Consider the following 27533-nt stretch of genomic DNA (forward strand, 5'->3'; position numbering starts at 1 on the left):
GCTTGAAAAGAAGAACGAAACGAACGATATTCTGCTCGATGTTTTCAGGAGTGCCGTACGCGGAACCTCCGGTCAATTTCTTGAGATTTTCGCCACCTAGATCCCCGGAACCGTGGCGGGGCACGAGAGAATCGCAGGAATTTGCGCCCGTTTGCCCCCAAGTGGTGCCAAAATTGCAGGACGAGATGAAGCCGGTCAGATACGAGTATCTTGAGAGGCTGCTGCCGTACCTGAAGAACCAGAGCGAGGACTGTCTCTATCTCAACATCTATACGCCCCATCAACCCGAAGGTAAGCGGACTGAGATTAATTGTTTCGAAGATCGGCGACAGTTCGTGATCGAGTTCTCTCCCCTCGACGGTTGGGGAGAATCCACCATCTACTCGTTCTATCGATCAACCCTGTTAATGCAGTTTGTTACGATTCTCTCGGAAAATACACGGGAGAGAAGCTCGATGTTAAAAATAAATACAGATGGAATCTGTATCTGCTCTCCCACGGGGGGAAATCGCATGCACGAGGAAAAATTAAATAGATTTCTAAATTGCAGGATCGATCAAGGAACTCTTTTACAATGATAAAAAAAAGTTAAACGGAAAATCTAGAAAGAAAATGTTTGTTGTTTAAAATTAAACGTGCCAAAAAAAGAGAGCACTTTCTTTGAAACGAATGAAGGGAGAGGGTTTAAGAAATTATATAAATAAATAAGAGGAGAGTTAACAAATTTATCCCATGGTTAGTCAAGTATTGGAATGTTAGATCAAAATGGGGATCGGTATAAAATTTACGAAGTCGCGGAGAATATGATCTCTCTTTTTACGATCCTCGCATTACGGCTGTTAAATAATGCTGAGGAAGGATTCGTGATAATACCGTGGATCGTGTGAATATTTAGATTGCGAAAAGATAAAAGGGAGGAAAAAGAGGGAAATTCGTAGCTGTAAACAGGCGTGATCCAAAGCCGTTTTATTCTTGACTCTTTGCCAGGAAAATAAGAGGGGCGGAGTGTTCTACGGAGCGAAAACCTTTACCTAAAAGACAATTAGAGAACAGAATACTTTTAGCCGCGTTTTTACTCTACTTTCGAGTGTAGCCCAATTCCGTGTTTAACTTTCTCCACGTCGAGATTTTGACTTCTGTCCACTGTCCTGTCTTCTTGAATCGTGTTGTTTAATCCGTTCTTGGCAATTAAGAGATTCGGTGAATCTCGATTCTATTATCCATTAGTACTAGATAAAAGCTTGCTAATTGCAAATTTATTTTTGAACGATACATAACGTTATATTCATTTTTAAAACTCGTATTTTCGAAGCAAGTCTTTACTGAATCAGAGAGAATTTTTCACGGTTTATAAACGCGTTTTTGATATATATCTGTTGACCGGACAGCGAAAACAATAAATAAAATGTACGGATTTAGCTGAACGAATATATTTAATTATACGTAATTGCGCGTGTCTGTTTACAAAACATTTGAAGCGTGTGTGTGTGTGTATCGAAGATAAATAAATATAGATAGTAACTATGAAATAGCTGTTGGCAACATTCGATGATAAAACTACAAATAAAATTTCAATTCGAATAAAATTTAAATTCTATAACGATTTCGAATACGAATTTTGCTTCGATATCGAGTATTTCCAAAAAATTCTAGATAATTCCGAACTTGATCAAAGCCAGGTTTCAATTCACTTCTTTCTCTTCCTTTTTTTTTACGAAACTTTTTTTTTTTTTTTTTTTTAATTTTATCTCCCCTTTCTTGATTGCTTGATACATTCGTATTTTTTCGGTTTATTAAAAAGGGGAAAAAAATAAAAAAAGAAATAAATAATAAAAAATGGAAAAGAGAGTCAAGTCCACGAGATTTGTGCCGATTCAATCACGGTTTTCCGGGATTGGCCCAGTGCGGTTGGTTACACGAAATACGCGCGTTCGGACGACGATACCTTTTGTCGACAATTTTGTTGCATTCACGAGCGTGATGGATGCATCAAATGCACGCGTTGTTTTCGCTGAAATGAATCGAACACGCGCGTTACGTTTTATTCGGCTACATTTCACGATTCTATACGCCCCGTTATATCCGTATTATCATACGAAACGGCGATCCCTACGAATCCATGGTTAACCGCCTTCGATAAATAATAAGAAGTAACATTCAATTCTTCCCGGAAATCCCATTAGTAGCGCGATATTAGAATTTACGGTAAAGGGAAGTTGGTCGTTTCGCATCGAACTTCATATTGGATCCCCCTCCACGATTTCTTTCTCGAGAGAAGTTGAGCGTTCTTTGTCGATGCAGGTCGAAGGACGCGTTATTGATAAGAGATGTTTCAAAAGCTTCGCGCGAATGAAATCCTGAATTCGATTGTTATCGAGCATGTTTGTGAGCAAGAGAGAGAGAGAGACAATGGAAGGAAATTTTATACTGTTTATACTGCATAAAAGAATTTTTTTTTTTTTTTAGTTAACGATTGGCTAATTTTTAACTTTATTTTATTTATACGTTTCTGCATTGTTAAATATTATAATTCGAAATATATAAATATTGCATGTTAATTATTCGAATTTATTATTAGTTCGGTATTCTACTACGAAATAATTACGAATTAATTTGTTAAATATTTCATAATTAATACGTTCCAAATTTATTTTCAAATTTCGATGATTTGAAGCGTCGTTAAATATTTACGAACAAACTATTCGCTAACCGAAAAACAAGCGAAGAGGAAAATTAACCGGATCCCAAATACGAGGAGCGGCGTATAAATGCTTCCATTCTTCTATAAATACAATAAGCGTAAATTCTATGAATTAAACGAGCAAAGGAAAAGAACGCATCTCCGTGGATCGAAATCGAAAAGAATATGTTTAATCGACGAACGAGCGGAGGAACGATAACAAGGGTTGACATAACAGCGTACACAATTGCGTGCTCGATAGCCTCGTGCTCCCCTACTTTTCCTACCTGGCCGAAGCTAATTAAAAGTAATCTTGCGCGTTTGCGACGAGCCGTTAATTAAGGTAGGAAAAACGCGGAAGCCACGCCACCCGATTATCCCCCCGGGGATTACCACAGATTTTCTTCCCTCTATCAACGTCATTCTTTCCCGCTAAATTCACCACGCTTCTTCCTTTCAGATGGAGAAGCGTAAAAATTAACCGAAAGATAAGGCGGATCTTTTGCGAGCAAATATTATTTCGTTCGTTATATTTGCGCCGTGAACCTTTTTTGAACACCGAAAATGATAAGAGTGGTTATCCGACGATTTATACAAACGTGTCTCGTCTCTGTTCCTTTTAGAAATTCATCAAAATTTTCTTCTCGATCCGAAGAGTATTCATGGAAGATTACAGCGAATACATCGAAGGAATAGGTCCAGTTGATTGGCTAGGGATAAATTAACCTGTGGAATAAGACAGCAATCGAAAAGCGGCGAGGCCAAATAATATTCCATCCGAAGCCGAACGTATTTATCAACCGTTCCGGAAGAAAGATTCGAAGGGGTGGTTGAAGGAGTTTCGTAATAAGGGATCATAAATTATACCCGTTATCTGTCCCAGTCAGGGGTTAATGAACGCGAGATCGGACTCCTCGTGATTTTAAAGAGCCCGAAATTTGACTTGGAAATTATCCATCTCCATATTTGTTTCCCCCCTCCGCTAAGGAAATTCTTCGATGATAATTTCGAATATTTCCGCGAATCTATATTTAAAAAAGAGAGAGAGAGAGAAAAATTGTTCGATAAATTTCCAATACTTGAATAATTTACGATTTCTATTTACGATTTTCATCTGCGTATATAAATATATTAAAGTTGGACGGGAAGAAGCAGAGGAAGAAATAGAAGGTCCATAGATCGTTTGGAGAAAATACGAAAAGGCCGATGAAAGATGCGGCACCGTTGCAAATAAATTGGAACCGTCCGGCCACGGGTGAGGGTGTCTGTTCTTGGGAAGATATATACGCCCTCTTAAATACTAGGACCGACGCTGGACTGGAAAGGGTGGCGGAGAAAGCCGCTTTGAAAGAGCCGGGCTCGCGTTTCGCCGATAGGGCACCCCGCGGTCCTTGAAAATATCGGGAAATTCATTAATGCCCGATCCGCGGCCCGTGGTCAAATAAATTTTATCGGTCGGATGAAATTTACAACGGTGCCTCCAACCCTGCTGCTGCTGCTGCTTTTCCACGATTTTCTTGTGTCATCACAAGGAACATTGCGGTCCTTGTTCTTGACTTTCTGCGAAACGATTCGTTTAAAGAGATATATCTTCTTATAATATGCACGTACTTTATGGATGTGTTTTTCTCTTTTTGTAAATAATTACTGAAAAAGACTCTTCCAATATAATTTATCGATCTAATGTAATATCATACTCCACAGAGACATTTATCCGAGGAGAAATGAGAAAGAAAAAGAGAGGGAAAAAAATTTCCTTTTGACACGAGAATCTAGCTGCATTTCAAAAAATAAACGAACCGTGCGAATCACGTTTGAAAGTCCACGCTTCGTACATCCGATATCTCCTCCTTTTTTCTCTCCCCTTTCTATATATTCTCCATTTCAGTTGATCGATAATAATGATTAGCGAGCATTTCGGGATAGCAGGTGGCACAGCGTCACCGCCAGTTTTTTTCCACGCAAATTTCGCACACGATCCACCATCACTCGTCACGTTCACTCGTCCGGCAACGAAATATACTAATTTTTACTGCGTAACTTCGTTCCGAATCACACGGTCTTGATCCCCGAGCCACGTATCCACCGCCCTCCACCCACGCCGGAAACAACGTTCCGAGTTCCTTTCGCGTTATCCATTATCCACCGTCAAACCGCTACCACGTAGAGATCACGCTGGCGGAATAGTAAAAATTTCAATTCCATGCCACGTCAACAGGTATTAGCGATCACGTTCCTTTAGCCGTTTGTTTGTCAAACAAGCGCGCGTTTTATCAAATATTTTTGATTTAACCGGCAACTCTTCGGCTATTTCTTTTTTTTTTTTCTGAGATCGACGTTCGTTTGACGGACATTTGTAATGTATGTTTTATGGGTGTTTCTTTATCGTTTTATACAATAATTTCTTACAGGATCTTCAAAGAATCGCGATTATTTCATTCATTTGTTTAAATTAAGATTTTCTATCCACATATTGATAAAAATTAACTTAATTGCAATCCTAATAGTTGAAAAATATTTTGCACAATTATAAATCAGGAGTTAGTTCTCTCTCTCTTGAAGAAAATTCATCTCGATCAATTTTTCAGCGAGCCATAAAGAATATTTCGGATAAATGTTCTTCTCGAGTTATCGTTTTGTGAATAACCGTTCGATCTCTCTGTATTTCGAAGTTTTCGGGCGGAAACAATCGCAGGATGAAGGAAACGCGGCTTCAACCGTTCCTTCTTGATACGATTTCGTCTCGTCGTGGGAGCCTAACGAAAGAAGGAGGCCGAGGAGCCGGCCGGTGAAGAAGTTGGCGAAGAATAGTTGTGAGGTGCGCGAGCGGAAACACGTCGATCCGCTCGATTCCCTTCACGTTTACGGATTTCCGTCGAATTCAATTTCTTCGTCGGCCTTAATCCTTCCCGCTCCCTGATCCCCTTTGTCCACCGTCCGAGTATCGGAGTCCCGTAATCCCGTAATCGGAGCCGGGAAATTTAAGGCGCCGCCAACGCTCCGACAAATTTCGTTTCCCCGCTATTTCACGTGTACTTTGATCCTTCCCATCCTGCCTGCAAACCTTGTCCACTGGACTTCCTCCCCGTTACTTAACAACGTTTTAGCAATCTCGTTTATTATCCTCGACGCTAAACTTTCTGCGTAGAATCTTTCCTTTCTTTCCTTTACAGTTTTTGAACGTAGCCAAGTTGTTTTAAGTGGTTTTCAATGCATGTATGTGATAAACATGAAGTTTCTCTGCAATCTCACGAGTTGTACTGTGACGATCCGAATCGATTATTGCTTTGATTAGGTCGTCGTCAACTTCAACTGGACGACCAGAGGGTTTTTCATCTTTGAGTGAAAAATCACCAGAACGAAATTTGTCAAACTAATTTTGACACTGCCGTTCTTTTAAGGCTTCGTCGCCATAAACAGCGTATAACTTTTTGTGAGCTTGCGATGCGTTTTCCTCTTTGCGAAGATAAAAAAGCAAAATGTTCCTTTTGATTTTCCATTTTTCAACGAACGCCAAACGAAAACTACGCAACCGATCAAAAAACTTTTTTTACCGATTGACAGCTGAATTGCCAACTATCAAATAACAAAATGTGTTTTACATTTGGACTACGCCAGCAAACCTAAAAATTCAACTGAACCCATCTATGAGTAAAATCCGCAATTACTTAGTTGCCAATTCAATATATATATATATTTGAGAGTTGTATATGCGTGTATGTATAGGGAATAATTAATTGATCGATAATTGAATTTTATCATGTTGGAGAATTAATGAGGGAGCGTAGAACGTTTGCCCGGGGGATGGATCGGAGTTTTGAGGTCGAGGATGATCCTCGAGAGGGAAACGTGTGCTCGAGTAGCACTCGGCCGTCTCCAAGCTTTTGTACCGGAAGCTTCTACCAAGATCAATTTCTTTTGTACCGTGTTTAATCCGAAGACACCTGAAGAACTCGCTGAAACGTGCACCCCCTTCCTATACCCCTCCTTCGTTCCCCTTCCTTCTTCCTTACGATTATTACAAGAACTTGGAGTGTTTGATACTTCGACTGCAAAGTTTTCGTGCGTCGACAGACGAAACAAACCACCTTTTTTATTCCTCCTGTTCGCGAAATCTCGAAGAATAATCTAAATATCTAGAAATTTCCAATACTTATAAATCTTGCCGTTCTCAAACCATCGTAAATTTGATTTTAATCCCATTATTTTAATCTCAAAGCGTACTTTTGCTTCATAGATTAACGCACGAAACCACGTACGAAAATCGTAGAGCAGCAGCGACGCATTAATTCACCATGAAAGAAGAAGTCACTGGATTCGTCGTCGCCGAAAAAGGGGATGGGTCTGACGAATGAAATTTCCACGGCTGTCCTTCCCTCCGTCGATACTAACTAATTAATAGTAAATCAGTCCGGGTGGATAATGGATGGGCTCGTTTTACCATGGATGGGGCCGCGCGCGTTCGCGTATCACGAATAACACGGCGTGCTCCACGTCGAGCCGATAACGTCGTTATCAGTGCATATGGGTTTCATGGGTCCACGTGCGTTTGTCATATCTGCAGTCGCGACGTGGACGAGGGGTTGGGGGTTTCGGAAGAGGGATCGGACAAGGGAAGAGGAGAATAGTGGCCGTTCAAGCATCTCCACTCCTATTCCTCCATTTCCTACACCTACACGCGCGTTCACTCGCATACTGGATTTTCAACGTGATTTCCAACCACGGTCGATATTAAATCTGGAAAGATCTTTCATCGATTTTTTCCAGAGAGATGCTTCTGTTCGGGTGAAAAAGCGAGAGGATTCGAGTCACCCGTTTCTTGTTTTTTTTCTCCGTTAAACGACGAAAGTGTAAGTTTGCGCGCCCGAACTTTTTTCCCCTGGACTGATTAAATTAGTTTGAACCTCTCGACAAGATTTTTAACCGTAGTCCACCGATTACGCGCTTTCTTTTCCGCCGTATTAAAACGCGCTCTTTCTTCTCCAGGTATAATCGAGTTTTAACAGTTTTAACTTTTAATAGTTTCTGTCTTAGAAATCGTGTTCTCTCGAAAAGGCGAGAAAACGTGGAGAGCAGTCTTTATTCTTATCGATCCTGTTTCTCGGGAGAGAGACAGGAGTCTCGAAAATAAATTCGCAACGTTCTCGCGCGGTCCGAAGAAGGAGGCACGATGATAGAGAAGATCCTGTTCAAATAGATCGGGAAACCTGAAGGTTCCTCAAACGGGAATTGAAAATCCACAGTAAGACAGTCGTTCATATATCATTGCGGATGCGGGCGAAATGAAACTTGCCGCGGTAGATAAAGCGTTCGATCCGGGGAAAGTATTTTTCAATTCGGCCAATAACATTCTTATAATACACTCGTCCATCATATTCGAACGTAAATAAATTCGCCTAGTATTTCATCCGGCTGGAAATATCTTGGTATCTATGCGCGAATCGTATCTACCTATCTATCTATCTATCTATCTATCTATATACATTCGTTACTTGAAAACCATAAACGTACGCCATATTAAATCCGCAATGGCGCAGGCAAAAGGTTGAAAAAAGAGGAAGGGAAAGAAGGATATCGAGTGGCTGGTACTCGCTCCACTTTTCGATTTTCCTCGTTCAAGGTAACAAGTGAAAATGTAGAAAGAATTACACGATGCTCGCCTGGAAGAATATCAGATCGTCGTCGAAGTTACTCCCGTTAGTGGCGTTATGGGATCGAGGCGGAAATTGGGTTTGTTAAGCGAGGAAGCCGTGCGTCTCGTCGCATCGCCCAGCCCAGGATGCCTGCACGCGTTCCTTAAAAGTCTAATGGCTCGTGTCGCGAAACTTGTTTTTTGTTCCTTCCTCGTTACAGTAGTGCACCACCACCATTGTTCCATCCACGTTGTCGAGTAACACGCGTATTTACAGCCAGCCATTTTTGTCGCGCTTACGTGTCGTGAATTTCGACCCTTATTGGAAAAATCCTGTTATCCCCGGCCATCCCGCAAATTCGCATCCCGCAAAAATTGCCACCGCTAAACCTTACTTGGAGAAGTTCTTTTTTTCTTTTCAGGAAATTGAAAGAATCGAGAGATCAAAGGTCGTGGAAAGCGCGCAACTATCGATTAATTAATCAAAGAGGAGAGGGAAGAAAAGAACGACTTTCAACGAGCTTTCAACCGCTATATATAAAATTTGTCTAATGGTTCGAAGGAGGAGCAACGAGCTCGACTCTCCCTTCTTCCTTTCTTCCGCCCTCTCTTTCCTCTATTTCCACCGCGATACCTCTCGCCCGGTGACTGACCTTTCTTTCCTTTTTTCCCCTTTTCCTCTTCCTTTCCACCGCCTTTCCTCCCTACGCCCCACCGTCCCTTCGCCACCGACGCCTTCTTCCTTTCTCGCCGAGTGCGCCCGAGAGTTTGAAAGAACTTAAAATAAACGACGCGGCCACCGTTTCTCTCCCTTCCCGACAATACTCTCTTCTTTCTCCCGTCATTGTTGCTTCTTGCGAGCCTCCGACAAACTTTCGTCCTCGACCGCGCGATTCCCGTGTCGTCCACTCTCTTCAGACGATTCCTTCGTTCTCATCCCTTCGATCGCATCGATCATTTCCATTTATGAATATCTTAACGAGTTCCTAACTTTTTAATACAGATCGTTGCAAAAAAAAAAAAGAAAATACGCGGAAGAACGTGGAAATCGTTCTTCCTCCACTTCCGACAGATTTCCCATGGGCGTGAAATTTTAAGGGAGAGCAATGAAAAGTATCTAGTTTTCGCGAACGCGTGCCCGTATCGATCTTTCCAACGCCCTTTGTCCACCGTGGCTAGAATTCGAGAGCGACTTCCGTCTCCCTTTTTCTTTTTTTTCTTTAGAAAACGTTCGTTAATTAAATTAGAGAAATCGTAGGTCATCAACAATGAATTGAAAAATTAGTAGGGCACCGTCGAAGAATTTTCGCGAGTGGTCTTGAAGGGTGAACTCGACGACATCGACGGACCACCCTGTGAAATCGAACGGGATTCGCGGCTATTTGCATTCCCTATCTCTGTAGTTAATCGGTTGCTCGGTAAACAAGCGTGTTCGTGCACCGGTTGACGCAGTCCATCGAGATTAACGCGAAGCGTATACACGGTAGCCGGTTTTCATCCATCCACCTGTAATCAGTTACGGTATTATGTGTGTTCAAATTGTTTTCTACGTCGTCACAGGCCCTATTCTCTCGCGATCGAACGTCATCTATATCCAGATTCTCGGATTTTTCAATTCGAAACTTGTGCTTTAATCGCAACGAGTAAAAAGACGAAGCGAAAGTTTGTAAACTCGAACGAATTCCAATGATTCCGATCGAATGTCTCGAATATTATTCCTCTGGTTTCCTTTCGTCCTTCTCTGTTTTATTCGAGACAATGTTTTCCATTTGTGTGTCATCATAGTGTCATCGATCATTCTTTCGTCGTTTCGAATCCTAATTCTCCAATTTGAAAATTTTAATTCGTCGATCGAACTCAATTTGAAATTTGTGTTTTAATCGCAATGAGTAAAAAAATAAAATGAGATTTCATAAACTCGAATGAATTCCAATCGAATGTCTCGAATATTATATTCCTTTTACGTTATCCTTTTGTCGCTTTTCTCTATTCGATCTGAGATAATATTCAAATTGTTTTCCATCTATGTGTCATTATGGTTCTCGTTTCCTCGCAATGGAAAGTCGATATCCAACTTCCTTTCATCGTCTTAGATTCTTTAATTTGAAATTTGTGTTTTAATCACAATGAGTAAAAAAATAAAATAAGATTTCGTAAACTCGAATGAATTCCAATGATTCCGATCGAATGTCTCGAATATTATTCCTCTGATTTCCTTTCGTTGCTCTTCTCTGTTCGACAATGTTCAAATTGTTTTCCATCTGTGTGTCATCAGGGGTTCCCTCACGATGAAAAATCATCCAGCTTTCTTTCATTTCTAATCTCATCTCCGATCTCTTCAATTCAACACTTATGTTTTAATCGCCACGAGTAAAAAAGACGAAGCGAGATTTCGTAAACTCAAACGAATTCCGATCAAATATTATATCCCTTCCCCGTTACCCTGGTTTCCTTTCGTCGTTGCTCTTTCCGCTTCTCTATTCGGCCCGGGATAATGTCAGCAACCCAGTTTTTCAAGGTTGAGACGAATCGCGCGCGTTGCAGCAGCACGGTTGCAGCTTGGGGCGCATTAATCAGAGGTGTTTCACGTTGATTAAAATCCCGGCGGTTTTCGTAGATTGAATTGTAGGATGGCTGTGCACGCTGCGCGCGCGATTCATTCCGGGGGGGTCGTATTAAAAATAGCGCGCACCGTCATCGCGAAATCACGAAACGCGGAATTATTAAACAGTCGATTAAAAGCATCGGGCTGGTAATGCATCACGGTATCCCGAGCACGCCGTTCCCGAGTTCGTAATTACCTCAAATGGTTTTTCCAATGGGACGCGTAATTACGTTAAAGGATCGCAGACAAGCCGGAAAATTAAAAGTCGTATTAACCTCGGCCGCGTCCAACGATCGTTAATCCTGATTAATTGAAATTCAACTTAACAAATCGCGTTCCCGTTCGACGGCCTCGTCCACGTTTTCACCCCGATTTTATTTTATATTCGTTAATATACGCGAAAGATTATTTAACGACTCTTGGAGATCAGAGTGTGTTTCGCGCGAGGATATATATATACATAGGGACGAGGATGGTTCCGTCTTACTTATCATTCAAAGCCTCGATTTTATCAAAACAAAAAGCGGCGACGAGGGTTCAATAGTGGTCCGGTTTCTCTATAGTTGGCCACTTAATATGGAGGGAGAGCGACAAAAGCGTGCAACCGCTGCTCACAAGCCTATCTACGATCGAGCAGACGCCACGATGGCGGCCAGTAACATATCGGTCGTGCATGCCACGGATTTCGGTTCATCATTATGGAAGTCTCGAAACGTGGCCGCGTCGAAGAAGCTCCCCGCCCGATAACGCCACCCGTCTCCCCAATATCCGTCTATTCACTTGGCCGTGTTTACCCGCGGTTGCATCACGACCGAGGATCACGTAAGGAATCCACGTGAGCGACCCGATAACAATAGGTCGCCGCGGATTAATTTTCGTATCGAACGAAAGATCATCCGATTATTCCCTCTCCACTGATTTTTTCCATCCCTTATTTTTCAGAAACGATGCTCTCGAAAGTGGAATCCCGTGGATCTATGTCGGCCAGGATCGTTCACGCTGAAACAATTTCTGGTCGATGTAGAATGGTTTTTAAGAGGATTCGAGGATTCGTCCGTTCGTTTGCCTCGGGGACCGTTCGGCTATTGATTCCTTCAAGACTCGAATCGATTTGCTCGCTTGGACGTTTGCTCACCGGCCGTGCTTATCTCGACCGGAAATCGGACAGGCAATTGCACATGATGGACACTTTAATAATAGAATCTGGCCGCGGTCCTCGTTGGATAAATTCTAGATGCGCTCGATCGAATCCACTTCGATTCCTATCCCCCGCTAAATATCCACTTTCAAAATCTTTTAATTAATTTATTTTACCGTTTTTTTTTTCATTTTAAATCCCCGTTTAAAAATCTTTTTAAGAGAGACGGTGTGCGGTGAAATATCCACCGATATGAAAAATGTCTCTCTCTCCAAGTTATAACGTTTGCCTTTTTCAAAATAAACGTTATATCTTCATCGTGCTCGACCGTGCGATTCCCTTCAAATTAAACAATATATATACGAAATCACGTATATCGAGCTCTCTCTCTCTCTCTCTCTCGTTCCATTTCCGCGCGTGGAATCGGAAATGGGAGACGTTTGCCGCGATAAGAATCGTTTTCCTGTCCGCAACAATCCATAGGGCGATTGGTCGCGTGACGGAAAATATCGTTCTCGGTTGGATCCCTTATCGTTTACAAATCGCGGCAATTCGACCAAGATCGGTTGTAAGGCGGTGTTTCGCGAAAGCGATCGGGTCGTTTCCGAGTCCGCTGTAAATTCATGAAGCATCGATTCGGGTGGAAACGACGACGGCGGCGGCGGGGGCGGGAACGATGGCGTCGATCGCGTCATTGCTCGATGGACGGACGATCGATGGATCGGTGTGGCTTCGCGGACTCGTTTCGAGGGACAAATGACGCGGGAAAACAATCTTGTACGTCTCGAACCGTTTTCTCTCGTCTCGTTGCGATTCCACGATATTTTTCGACGACGAACGCGAATTTTCATCCGTTTTGTCGTGTCACGGTCAAATTTGGTCGAAACATCGAATCATCGAAATCACGATGTGTCGATATAACGATTAACTTATTTGTTTCAATTCTCGATCGATCCATTAAAATTTTACGAAACGAATATTTCGTTTGTGACAGTATCGATTAAGTTTGAAATCGGTGGATGGCGGATGGTCCGGATGACGAATAGATATATTTTCGTGGGTTAAATATATATATATATATATATGTATCCAATTGGCGTTTGATAAGAACTGTCAATGGATGATTGACGATTAATATAATTTTTTATCGATTGTCCATTTATTTCATTAATGGTCGAGTCAAACTTGGCATTCTTTCAATCGAATTCGTTAAATCATAATATGGAACGGTCAATCAAATATTTATTCGATATTTATTCTTCTTCTACCGTTCCCTTTCTCCCCTCTCTTCCTATTTCCCTCTTTTTCTCGTCGAGTTCGTGTTCCGTAGCAAGAGGGCAAATATCATTTTGAAACGAAAACAAACATTCTCTCGGATTATTTATCATCCTCGACTCATATTTGGCGAATCGGGGTTACAGGATTCGATTCGATTAAATCGAAAGAAAAGAAGGAAAAAAAAAAAAGAAAAAACTTGGTAAGTTGTTCACAATAATAATGCTAATAATACAGCGCGTCGAGCGCAATAGAGACCATTAAAAACTCCTCTGTCTGGTTTCTCATTAGGTTCCGAAAACTTGGCCGAAACTTTTGCCGTAGCTCGGTGAAACAATTTCTCAGGCGGGAGATTCAATTTTCTCGCGAAAAACAGATGCCGTGAATCTCGCAGGGGGAAAAGTTAATCCGTTCGAAAGTAGAGAAAGAAAGAAAGAAAGAAAGAAACATTTTCAAGCTCGAGAGTTTTGTTACGAACAATTTTCTTGGTCGGCCCAACGAAAGAAGAAATTAGTATCCTTGTACTACTGAGAGAGAGATTACGCATTTCGACTTCTCCTTCCCTCCGACTCGGGAGCGTCCTCCGGTTGACGCGGATTTGCGTAATAAGGAAAGTTATCGGGAAGCCTTAAGGCGAAATTGTCACTTATTGTTGTTCAAACTTGAGCGACGAAATACCGGTTTAACTTCGGAAACGGAAGCATCGGTTGGCTTCCTGATTAAGCTGTAATCCGTAGATCGAGCGGAATGTTCTTCCGTGTGCAATTTTACGTGAAATTTGCGTAACACGTATCCGGGGAGGGAGCGGAACAAAGCCAACAAATCCGTCAATTTATCGATAGACTTATGCGGATAGACGTATCGACGTATCCATCGGGTTGAACGTCAAGGTTGAAACGACATAGTCGATCCTTCACGGGGAGCGTCAATCTAACGTGGCGTGTAGACACGGGAAATATCTGTCCTGGCCAAAAATTAATCCAATCTTTTCATGCGTGTCATGCTATTACGAGACCACGAGAAAGATTACGTCGAAGATACGTCGTGGAGTTGCGCTCTCGAAACATAAACGAAATCAAATGGAAAGAAAGCTTGAAAGATTTGAAAGAGTTTGCCTTAAAAAAGGAATCGCAAAAGCATAATATCTCTAAATATTCGTTCTTCGCGATCGAGCATTGGGAAATTCGGAACAAATTCCAGGAAACGAAGGTTTTTTTCACCGACGCGACAACGGGCGGAGTTGTAAGCGAGGAGAAACACGAATGCAGCGGCCGTGTTGGGGGAAAAAAGTGAAGAGAGCGAAGGGAAAAACAAGGAATGTTAATCGATGTCCTGCTGACGGCTACGGAAAACCATTACACCCGCGTTTTCGCCGCGGCCGTCAACCACCCTCTTCCCACCCTCAACCCGTCTCTCTTTCACCATCGGTTTAGCTCGTGGGAAAATCGTTAATGTACGACGACGAGACGGAAGTTTTCAATCTCGCTAATCGATGTCTCGAAACTTCTATCTCCGATTCGAAAGACTTGGGAACTTCTTGCCGTTCGGTGGGATCGAAGGGTCGGGGAGGGAAGGGGGATGATTCATGAAAACGAAAGAAAAGCTCGATACTTTCGTTTACATGTTGAAAGTGAAGCATTGATCGGATTCGAACGAACCGTCTCGTCCGATTCACGATCCACGGAGTAAAAAAAATTGGATCGTTCTCTCGGAATAGCTTTGAGAAATTCTTTACGAAACTATTATCGCGATCGATCAGCTCGAACGAAGAAAGGAAAGAAAAGTTTCAAGAAAGAATCGTTTTGTGGAATAATTCTTCCGACAAACGATGCAAAAGATTGTACACCACCGATGCGACAAAAACAAGAAAGGACCCTCGATAGCTCGTACAGATACTCGCTTGGGGGTTAAATGCCGCGGGTGTAAACCCCCATTAAGCATTTCCAAGCTGCGACTGCACCTCGCCCCGAACTTCTTACCTTTCTAATGAATATAAATATCTATCCTCTTTTCGCTCTTCTTTCTCTTCTCCCCTCCCCTCTCTCTCCAGATTCTCTCCGTCCTTTCCTCCGTCCTCTCCCTATTTCCCTCCTATTTCACTTCCGCTTCACTTTCCCGCTAACCTTACTTCTGCCCTGCCCTCCCCCATATAATTGTTTCCGAGCGAACTCGCAGACTTCCAGATAAAGTTCCTATTATTTTACTAACAGCGCGCCCCCTCTTTGTCCCTCTTTCAAAACTCCGCTCCTCCCCTCTACCGCCCGTTCCTTCTCCTCCTCCCTCGAGCTCCTCCGTCTCGCCACCCCTTCGCCGGTTCACCGTTGAACCAGTTTTCCAGAACCAGACGTCTCTACCCCCGTGCGTTCGCTCGATAAAATCTCGCCCAACTTTCTCGCGGCATTTGTTTGTTTAATCATTCTCGAGCGAGGCTCGAGATTCGATGATGTTTCAAAAAGGGGATGAAAGGATGTTGAGCTAATTAGTGCGCAACCAGAATCGAAAAATAGCGGGAAAGGTTTTAAGTGGATTTAATTGTAGTATTTTCAACTTGTATTTTAAAAATTTTTAAATTTACGATGCACGAGGGAAAGAAAATAGGTTGGAATTTGGTTAAGGTGAAAAGTAATTTCAAATATATATCAAAGATGGGGATAAGGAACAAACTTCTGAGCTTTGCTATAGTATTAGTATTATATTATTTTATGATTGTGATAATAAGACAGGAAATTTTTTAACATCATTTATTTCACTTCAGTTAAAATTTTCAATTCGAGATGGATATTTGAGTATCCTTGAAGCAATACGTATAAGGAGATAAATACTGTTGGTTGGAGAGTAATACGCCAGCATATATTCAAAGGTTAATAATTGGTGCGGGCTGGTTGCAACGTAAATTGATCTTTATTCGCTATAGGATGGAACAAAGCAAGAATTTGTGGTTTACGATCGTGGCAATTCTATCGCGGTATGCGCAATCGCGTTCGATTCCCTTATGAATTTATCCGAGGAAATTATATAACCTCTCTGGAGTAACCAATGATACCGGTGAATTTAACGATGTAACTGTCGGAAATTCTACACCTGTTCATTACTAATTTCTCCAAGTGCATTAATTCTCGATATCATTGTTTATCAAATTACCCGTAAATTAATTCGTTAACGTTCAAATCAAAAATTGAAAGATTGCGCCCAATTTTGAAACTACCTCGTAATAGGATACTACGCGTAACAATTTTTGATCGGTCGACCGCTGGAACGGTGTCCAGTCCATGTGCATACTCGGTTCAATAATATTGGATATAGGGAGTGAATGAACCGTGATATTCAACATTAGCCGTTGGAACCCGTTTTTAATCAATAGAATTCGTTACGAATGTTATACTGCTCGATGATTTCTATTTTAAGCGAGATTCCCCGTGAATCAATTGTTCTTCCATATTTCCCCCAAATTGTCGTCCTTTTGTCTCCTCCCTCCATTTTGGAAATAATTTTTCGAAACAACGAACTTATAATGACACAACAATACAACACGGGGATATCGAATCGAAAAACGAAAAAGAAAATACGAATTTTTGATTTGAAACTTTGATGAAGATCGAATTTATGTCTCGGTTACAATGGAATTTTTCGTTCGAGACTTTTTTTTTTTCGAAAATTCATACGCTTGATAAACACATTTTATTTATTTATTACACTTGCAAATTATTTTATATTCGAATTTTGTCACTCAAAAATATAATTACGCCGGGTAAAATTTTTTCCAAGAAGAGAGGTCGGATGATCGATCTAAGCTGATTCACGGAACGAGCAACACTTTTGCTTTCTTATTCAAGCATCGTTGGGTGGAATATCGGAAAAAAAAAAAAAAAAGGAAAAAGAACACGAGAGGAAATGACTGCCAGGAAAATGGACTAATCGCGTGCCAGCCTGTTTTATATTGTTCCTTACTCGAGAAGGTTGAATGATTCGTAGCACGAGGGGGGAGGGGAGGGGGGCTCTTTTTGGCCGTATATCAAGCACGAGATAAGGGTTCGCCACTTATTGCCGAGAAATATATGGCGACCTATTAAGAAGCCAGATGCCCCATCGATGATTTACCGTTCTGCGCGCCGAAAAATACAACGTTCCGATCGGCCACAAATTTTACAAGCGGCCGGGAAATAACGGAGGATCGAAAAACAGGGATGATCGAGAAAAGATTGGAATAAAAAAAGAATCGAAATATAGATTAATTCCTTGTGACGATTGTTATATCCGAAATTTTATCGAAAATTATTTAATTACCCTTTTCATTCGGGTAATTAATTTTTTATTTCTCTACAACTCGAAGCTTGCCCTAAGTCGTTTCTTCGAGATATCCCCATATATAGAAATCCAGATATGTCGATTCTAATGAAATTCATCTGGAAATAGGATACTCGATAAAATATTTCACGCATATTTTTATTGGCCATCGTCTATATTGAAATAGTTTACGCTCTTAAAGTCGATGGGGGGAGGGAAGAGGAAGTCATATTTCCTCGATACATCTTGGGAATTATAAAACGAATGGAAACGAATTCGTTTCGCGACATTCCTACATATCTTTCAATTGGAAATTTTCATATTATATTTTCATTTTATAATTCACGGAATTGTTATTTAACAGATGTGCTCGAACTCGTATTTGTCAATGTCCTTTCCCCTCCCCCTCCGCTCTGAACACGCATCGTGTTCAATGACGAACGAAACTATTGCGGCCGACAGTGGAACCATCCGCCACCATGGCCCTCCTCCACCCTCCTCCACCCCCTGTTTCGAGCCTCTTTCCACGCGAACGTTTCGATTTGTCGTGATTAACGACTTCCTTCGATATATTCCCGGATCTATCTGCCCGGCTATTTATCGCGCCTATTATTGATCGATCGTTTATAATAGGTAATTAATTATCCAGTTATCCGCTCGCCGCCGCTGATTTTCTTCTTTTTTTTTTCTTTTTTGCAAAATCTCCGCTGTACAACACATGCTGCTCCCGGATTGATCGATCCTCCCCCGACGACAATGTAATTACGATATCTCTGAGGGAGGGGAGGAGAGGAGTAAGGTAACGAGTAACGATTTTAGCAGCTCGAAGGAGAGAAATAAGCGGGGTAGAAAGAAAGGGGTAGAAGCAAATGGTTGAGAGGGACGAAATAAGAAACGACCACGTTAGAAATCGATTGGCACGCGGCAAGAAAGAGGGGACCAGGTGCGCTGACGAAAGGATTTCTCGGTGAAATATATATATATAGAAAAAGAGAGAGAGAGAAAGGGAAAAAGGAACGCGCGAAGATGCATGGCGGCAGGCATGCGCCAATGAAAAATTTGCATAGCAAAGAATGGCAAGAAAGCGCGAACCGGAAGAGAGAGAGAGAAAGAGGGGAAAAAGCTTCGGTCTTATGCGGAGGGAGAAGATGTCTCGAGTCTTGCGTGGGAAAAATTAGAATTTTCAAGAGAAAGAGAGCAAAGGGAACAGTTTTCTCAAGTTTGTAAATTACGATCGATGAGGCACGACGATGAGGTTTTATCCCCGTGACCGTGTTGTTTTCGAGTCTCCGCGCTCGCTTTTATTCAACGGTAAGAAACGAGGCGATTCCTGTATCCAATATCAGACTTACATTACTAGTAGATGTATCTATAAATACACAGGGAGATTACAGCGACCGGCAGGAGGCGACACATCTCGCGCTTTATCGACGTTATATACGGATCCCCTACGCGCGCTTTAGTAATTTTTTTCACTCCTCTCGAAAACTTTTAAACGGACGCTTGATCAAATTTTTTTTTATTTCCTCCCTCCCCTGTGTGTCGTGATTACTGTTATTCTCGTCGAGGTGAGCAACAAGATTACGAGAAACCTTCTGATGACCTTCTTTTTTCCTTCTTCTTCTTTAATTTTACTCTAGGAGTAAACATTCCGAGTTTTATCTCTTTCGATGCTTAAGTTTTCCCTTCCGTGGAACGTCGAAGAAGAGAACGTAAGAGAATAAAGTTTTCGCGTTAACTAAGAGATAACTGAATAACATCGCGTGCGATTTTATATTTGCATCCCTCCCAAATTTTTCGCTAAAAAAAGTTATGATACTTTCGAAATTTTTCAACAACAAACGGTGGAAACGCTCGAGAGATTGTAAACAAGCTTGGGACGATAAAATCGAATAATGGAAAGAGCGGAAAGAGAAAAATAAACGAAGATACGAGTAAAAAGCGCAATACCGGGATGATCCTATCCCGATGCGCGAACGCAATTCGAAACGGCTTACCCGTACGTGGAGGTCACCAACCCACGCGTATTTCGCGCGTGCAGGATCGCGCGAGGGATTAATGGCGATGGGTGATATTCGGTATTGGAACGTTTTAACGATTGATTTCGAGTTTCTGAAGGGGCTCAGCTGGTTCGCCGAATCTGCAGAGATGCTTCGCGTGGAAGGAGATGGATTCGGCCCAATACTCGGCCGAAGTCCAGCGAGCTTAATTATTGCGAGGAGAAACCAGCTCCCAACCTGGAAATCCTAATTTATCACGGAAATACGCTCCTCACTTCTAGCGATCGCTTTGAGAATTTTCACCGGGCGAAGATCCTTTGATACGAAACTCTCGCCAGAAGCAGAAACCGAGTTACGAATCGCGCGATTCCAATTTATACAATGCTCGTGTAACTCGAATTCTGATGCATAAAACGGCGCAACTTTAACGGGAGACTTCTCTCTTCCCTTTTAATTCGACCTAACTTTTCGAATCACGAGTTTCTTAATCCTCGGATAACACTGGCTCGGATTATTTCCTATCCCTACATTTATTTTGCAATTATGCTTTATTGCATTGTTGTAGAAATTTGTATTTTTCTTTTCAATTGTTCCTAGCCAATGATCGATCAACGTTACAATCTTCCACAAATTGAATCGTATTGGTAATATAATTTTTTTCTCTTCGACGAATCGTTTACGACGATATGCGACGTAAGCGGATCTATTTATTGGGTTGGCAACTAAGTAATTGCGGATTTTTTTTAGAAAATCAAAGACAATTTTTTCATGGAACTAAATAACTTTATTCTATAATGTGTTGCCCATTTTGATCAATGACCTTTTGCACCAATGATCTTTCAGGCAGCATCATAATCCCACGTTCATAAAACTTCTGGTTTTTATTAGCAAAAAACTGAATCAGGTACGATTTGATATCGTCATCATTATTGAAATTTTTACCATTCAAGGAGTTTTGTAAAGATCGAAACAAAAAGTAATCAGATGGTGCAAAGTCAGGACTATATGGTGGATGTGGCAAAACATCCCAACCAAGCTCCAATAATTTTTGCCGAGTGACCAAAGATGTGTGTGACCTTGCATCGTCATGATGGAATACAACACCTTTTCGATTTGTCAATTCGGGCCGCTTTTCTTCAACTGCATTATTTAATTTCGTTAGTTGTTCAATGTAGACAACAGAATTGATCGTTCGGTTGGGTGGTAAGAGTTCAAAATAGACAATTCCTTTGTAATCCCTACCAAACTGATAACAAAACCTTCTTTCGATGAATACCAGCTTTTGATGTTGTTTGAGCTGGTTCGCGTGGCCTGCTCCATGATCTTTTCCGTTTGACATTGTTGTAAACAACCCATTTTTCATCGCCAGTTATTAGTCGTTTTAAAAATGGATCATTTTCATTACGTTTCTTTAGCAAATCGCAGCTGTTAATGCGTTGCGTTAAATGCTTTTCTTTCAGTTCGTGAGGAACCCATGTATCGAGTTTTTGAACATAGCCAAGTTGTTTTAAGTGGTTTTCAATGCATGTATATGATACATGAAGCTTCTCTGCAATCTCACGAGTTGTACTGTCGACGATCCGAATCGATTATTGCTTTGATTACGTCGTCATCAACTTCAACTGAAATCCGCAATTACTTAGTTGCCAACCCAATACATCCATTCTTCCAACTTCACTCCTGAATCAGCTTCTTGGAAAAACCGCTTCCAAAACTCCCTCCCCTTCGAGAAATTTCGAAGAAACCGATCTTTCCCTCGAGTCCAAGGGGAAACGAATTAAATCTCGATGTTTGGCGCGAGGGGGGATGAAATTCGCGGGGAGGGATGAAGGGTCGCGAAAGAGATCCGCGGAGAAATTCGAACGCTCGCAGCTACGACTAATTGCCGTACTTGCGGTAAGCTCGGCGTCGCGTAAATGCGGCCCCGTAACTTCTCTCGACGCGACACTCGACGCCGCAACCGAGCGGAGGCGGCTGTGTCGCCCGTTCAAATGAGCGTCGCCCCACCCCGCCGCCCTCCTTCCTTCCTTCCTTCCGCGTACCTCGTCCACGTACCTCGCCAGATTGCGGCAAACAACTAAAGTCACCGCGGTTTCGAGCTGTGTCGTTGTTGAATGGCGTCGATGACGGGCGTCGTTGAAAATTCACCCCCGCCGCGAACGCGCCCCGAACAATGGCCGGCTTAATGAGCCCTTAATTATACCGTCGACACAGAGGAGGATCCTGTTTATCGAGTCGACCCGCGCCACCATAACTTTAATATTCCGCTTATTAAATTTCACCCGGCGAGGGAATAACGTTATTCGAAACCACGCGTCGGATTCGAAGATTTCCAAGATTCGTTTCTTTGAAAATTAATATCAACTTTTCTATTGATCTCGAATGTAATTTTTGCTGCTCTCGTAATTAAATTTCATTTCGATATATTTAATATCTTGAAGAGGAATTAAACATATTATCTATGTACAGTTCGATATTAAGTGTATATCGTAGAAAGTATAACTGAGAAGGCAATCAACAATTTACCGTTGAAGGAGAGAGAGAGCGAGAGTTGAACGATATTAATTCTTGAGTACGTATGAAATTTTCAAATAATATCGAGTATCGTTACGCGTGTATATCTCGTCGTGTCGTAATATTCGCAAGGTTGAATCGGAGTGGCGCAACGCTGCAATGATCATTCCTCATTCGAAAAACGTAATGGCGTATAAACGTAGGTCTGGAACTTTTACGTGGGAACGTAATTTAATGCAGAAAGGGCCGGCACTTATCTCGGTAACCCCGGCTGTTCAGTCACGGTAATGCGAGTGTTCGCCTTTTGCATGCCGAGGTTTCGTGAAAACCACTCGTTACAATTCTTGTTAATATGCGCACTCGAATTATTTTCCTCCTCGCGTTTATTTATTTTAATTTACCAGTTTACAACAAAGTCAAACCCCCGATGCGAGACCACGATTACTCGACAAATATTAGAGGTTGGCGAATATTGTCCTCTTTACAGATAAAACGCACGCAATTTTTTCATAAGCTTCGTACGTTTAATTAAAGTAATCTCCGCGTTGATTCTCCATCGGTTAATTTTATTATTCCAGGGAGTATTCGAGAGAATTGCAGAGTTCAAAGAATCGCAACTCTCGTGATTACGCTCTTTTACACTCGTTACGTTTGAAACAATTCATTGATTAAAATTAATTCGAATCAAATAACGATTGTCTTTATCGTCGTTTCGATAACTCGTACAAAAATTCCTCTTCTTCCAAATTTAACCTCCTATATAAAAATACCTGAAAATTATTTTAATTACACGTGAGATTCGTAATGAGGATTTTGATGAAGTTCCAACATCTAAAATTAAAATTCAATCCGCGCGATTTACAACGAGTCTCATTTCCCTTTTTCAAATATTTAAAAAAAAAAGAGAGGAATCATTTCTTTTTTCCTGCAAGAAGATTCAAGTCTGTCCAGAAAAACTCTTCAATCTTGAATCTTGAAAAAAAATTGAGAATATGCTTCCTCTGCGGAGCAAGAGGAAGGCCATTAGAGACGGCGACGACATATTAGTGGAAACGGTGGACAAATATTCGCGGTCCCTTGGTTTGAGTTTGCGAAGAGCGAGTCTGAGCACGGGTCAAACTTCGATCCCGGATCTCTGTGCAAAGATAACGAAGAGTAATCAGAAGCGGCGGGACAAGTGGTCGTACGCGTCTCCCGGCGGCGATACCACCCCGAAAGGTATTTCCATTCGTCGAGTGGCTGCTTCCCATTTAATTATTCCCTCTTAGCCTGATATCTCGCTATTCGTTAAATCCGTCTGTAAATTAAGTTATCCGTTCCGCTTCGGTGGAGATCCTTAGGAGGGATGTTGGAGGGGGAAAGGGCGGGAGGAAGTTATTCAAACGATCGTCCCTCCTTCCTTCGTCCCGAAACGGAACGAAGTGAAATCTCTTTTTCTTCTCTCGGTGATAAAGTATCGTACCGCGAGGAAGTGTAAGTACGGTTAGCGAAAATTAGACCGATTTGTAGGGAGGATGAGGAGGGTATTTTTGGGACAAGGAAAGGATAATGGAAAGTAGGATTTTTTTCTAGAATGGATCTTGGAATAATTTGGATCTTTGGATGAAAAAAGAAGAAAACGGTGAAATTTCACGGGAAAGTTTCGAATCTCTCCTTTGCCGGAAATTTCTTGAAATTTGTAAATCTGTTCGATACGTTTCGTCGCGAAAGTTTCTCTACGAAGTTTCTCGAAAGAGTAGTCAAGTTTGCCATCCTTTCTTTCTCTCTTTCTTTCTTTCTTTTTTTTTGGAAAAAGAATCGCGTTTTTTTTCTTCTGGAAATAATTCACCGCCACCGTAAAAATGACATTGTCCCCGTGAAGATAACTGGTTGAATTAGCAGCACGTCGCTCGCGGAAACTATCTGGGAGCTCAATGGACAAACGGAAACACGAGACGTCCGTTCAGTAGCGCGTTATTAAAAGTTTACGACGTGTCGTTTCACGGGTTATTTCGCGTCATAACTCACGGCTTGGACGAAGCTGGTGTTGCCCGGCAAAACACAAAAGCGGGCTGGCCCTCGCGGGCGAGCCGCGCCATTTCTTATTTCCCCGTGTGAATATTTTCGAACCGGTGGCGGACCGATGAAATATTACCGAAATAAATTCGTATCCATTGAAACGTCGCCGTAATAAAATTACCAAGAAAATGGAAGCGTGTGTTCTGTGCGCCTTTAACGCCTCTAACGACAAGATGGATACCTATGCTTATTTTGCCAAAAAAATTAGGTACGTGTATCGCGAATTTCTCGATAAATACAATTTTATGGCGTCGATAAATCACGCGCCCAACGGATTAAAAAACGATAGAAACACCCTCTAAAAACATCGTTCCAATAATCGTATTTATGCAATCCTCAGAAATGCAAACAATTCTGTTTCGAATGATAAAAGAACGATATCCTCATCAATTTCGATCGAAATTCCCATAGCGTTTCGACCATCACGCAACACGCGAAAAAGTTTCGAGAATGAGCCCGTTCATCCTCACTTCTCAATTCGACGTTGCTTCAAACGAAACATGGAATTTCCACGGACGAGGAAACTCGAGAACTTCGAGAGTTTAGAGAAGAGAGAGAGAGAGAGAGCCGGCAAATAAATGAATTCTCGCCGATTGAATGGAAAAGCTTCGGAGGGAGGAAGCTTGGGGGTTGGCCAGCATCGAAGTTGCTTACCGAGGATCGATGATAATTTTCGAGGCATTCGATCCCGTTCCCTTTGGATAGGGGAAACAGTTTTCTCTTCTTGGGGGTGAAACGGGGCGAGTAAAGGCTCGAATGATAGCGTCAACTTTTCATGACGTCGATCGTTTTCCACGTGGACGAGCCACGGACCGAATACACGCCGGCTTTCCCCCGATCGATCGATGTAATATCCGCGTATATCGGATTTACGGAGTTTCGTGTCATTTCGATTCCGCCGTATGTACGAGTGTGCACGTACGCACACGTAAGATCTACATTAATGCGAAATTAATTTTGGGGGAAATTAAACGGCCGGCCCGTTTTCGCGCTCTGCTTCAACGCCGCTTCTCAAATGTATTATCTTTTGATTATGCATGTAGATGTTGCATTATGAAACGATTATCCTTCGTCGTTGCACGGTTAATTGGATATTATTATTGTTATTATTTCAGAAAATATTCGTCATTTTCAACGTTACATTTCTGCTCCATTTCTCTCGGCCATCGTTTCAGATGGGAAGGGTATAATGGCGATACGAGATGGAATCGCGTGTATAAATATCCTCCCTAATTATGTACGGTCCGATTGTAACTGGTTCAATCAGAGGTTCCGGAAGGAGAAAATAGGAGGGAGGGAAACAATGAGAACAAAGAAAGGAAGTTCGGAGGCCCCGGATTTTTACAATCCTCGCGCATTCTTTAAGTCGCGGGATGAAAAATTAGGTCGCCGCTCCCGCGTCTTTGGTTGACGTCATCGTTTCTTCTCGTTATATTCAACGCCGCCACCAGGTTTATCTCTCCCGTTACCGATAGCTTATCGACAGGGAGTATGCTAAACCTCGATACAGTTCTATAAGCCGGGGAATTAAACGCATCGTTGAAGAGAATAATTATTTCCAAGTTATCGGATTACAGGTCAGAAAATTGATCCATTCTTCACGTATTATCGCTTCGAATCTCTTTCGAATTCCTCTTTCACGTTTCTCGTCAATTTTTTTTCAATCCCGTCGAGTAATGGGAAAGAAAAGGTAGAAGAAGGGTCATAAATATTCAATATTCTTGCCGTTCTTTAGAAAACTTTTAAAAATCCACTTTTATCATCCAAGCGTTCAACTCGAACGAGCCACTTTCATAAATATCAAATACACGGTCCAAAAAAAACCGGCGCCGCACGATTTCACCACGCGATCGCTTATGATGCTAATTTCGTAACCACTCGTGATATCGTTGTGCTTCCATTTTTTTTTCTTTTTTTTTTACTCGCTTCCGTCGAACTTTCGTCGGAGCAAAATCGAGGCGAGCAGCGATTCGTCGGAGTTACGTTCACATTTGCGCCCGAATCGTTCGAAGAAAAGAATTTCAAATCCTGCCCGGATAAACAATTTCCAATGACTCGTAATTATCAGGATGCGTTAAGTCCAACGATAACGGGACGATACCCGGTGTACATGTTTCACGGGGATTTTCGGTGGAAATACGGCCGGCCGATCTGCAAAATTATTGGCCGGTCCCGCGAAACGATCGCATTAGGAACTTTTATTCAAGTTGCCGCGAATTCCAACAATTATAATCGGTCCGGAATAATCGGAAACACGATGAAATATAACCGCGGGCCCAGATCAATGAACGAAACGCATTGGCGATTTATCGAGCATGCCGGGGATAAACGATACACTGCAACCTGATTCCGAATTCCTATTCGGAAACGCGAAAATTTTCTACCTTTCTGGGATAATTCTTTCCTTTCTTCCCTTTAGCTTTAACGATGGACCTACCCTCCCCTTCCTCCCTCTTTTTTTATCCGCCTTTGGTAAATTTACCGCGAATAAACGTTAACGATCGCGCCTATTTCACAGAGAAATGATACGGAAAATCCTTCAATTTGTCAATCAACAGAGAACAGAACCGGTCGTTCTTTTTAAGTAGCTATACCGCCAATGTATACCACGCTCGTTTTTCACTCCGATAAATCTACAAAGCTTGTTAAACGAATGATTTTTTCTCTACTCTCTCTTTTTTTCCTTCCTTTTTTTTTTTATATTTTCATTTTTACATTTTCCGCGGTTTCTATTTTTCCGCCAGTTTTTCCGTTCCTTTATTTCTTTCGTTCTCGTATTTTTCCTTTTTTTTTTTTTTCCCTCCCCCATTGTCAATCGTATTTTATACACAGCGGATGGAAAAAAAAAGTACAAAAGCACCGCGTTCATAATCGAGTTTTTTTCCATCCTATTTGAAATTTCACCACGGGCTCCACGGATGACTCCAATTAAAGTGTCGCGATAAGGGTAAAATGGGAATTTCGAGGATTCCGAATTGGCGAGCATTAATTTCGAGAGGCGCGGCGGTGATCGCGCGTGACGCGTCAAATGAACCCGATGACACGATTTCACCGGTCGACGAAGCGCGAGGAATCGTCGCGTCGAAGAAGGGAAACGATTTGGTATACGATACATATATATATATATATATATATATATATATATCCTATCTCGTTATAGTCCTCTGGCAAAGTAAATAGCGTCAGAGCTCATTAATACGTCGATCTATCGAAATGTCGTTATATGTACGAGCCGCGGACCGCCGTTTCGGTTTACCCCCTTCGTGGCTGGTATTAACACGCGGGCGAAAAGCGAGCGTCAGAGGCAGAGGCCCGTCGCGTCCACTCGTTCGAGTTCGCCGGAACGT

At 41.9% G+C, this 27533-nt stretch overlaps 1 protein-coding gene across 4 annotated transcripts in view; it reads left to right on the top strand.

Annotated features, from left to right (window-relative positions):
• The window catches only part of LOC724358 (neuroligin 1), a 72412-nt gene that overhangs the window by 14043 nt on the left and 30836 nt on the right, over nucleotides 1-27533 (top strand). For all 4 annotated transcript variants that reach the window (XM_006561837.3, XM_026442829.1, XM_006561835.3 and 1 more), the window contains one exon: nucleotides 49-291. In XM_006561837.3, coding sequence (XP_006561900.2) covers nucleotides 49-291 — 243 coding nt within the window. The remainder of the gene's footprint in view (nucleotides 1-48; nucleotides 292-27533) is intronic.

Source organism: Apis mellifera, linkage group LG9 (assembly GCF_003254395.2).
Source record: "Apis mellifera strain DH4 linkage group LG9, Amel_HAv3.1, whole genome shotgun sequence".
NCBI classification, from domain to species: domain Eukaryota; kingdom Metazoa; phylum Arthropoda; class Insecta; order Hymenoptera; family Apidae; genus Apis; species Apis mellifera.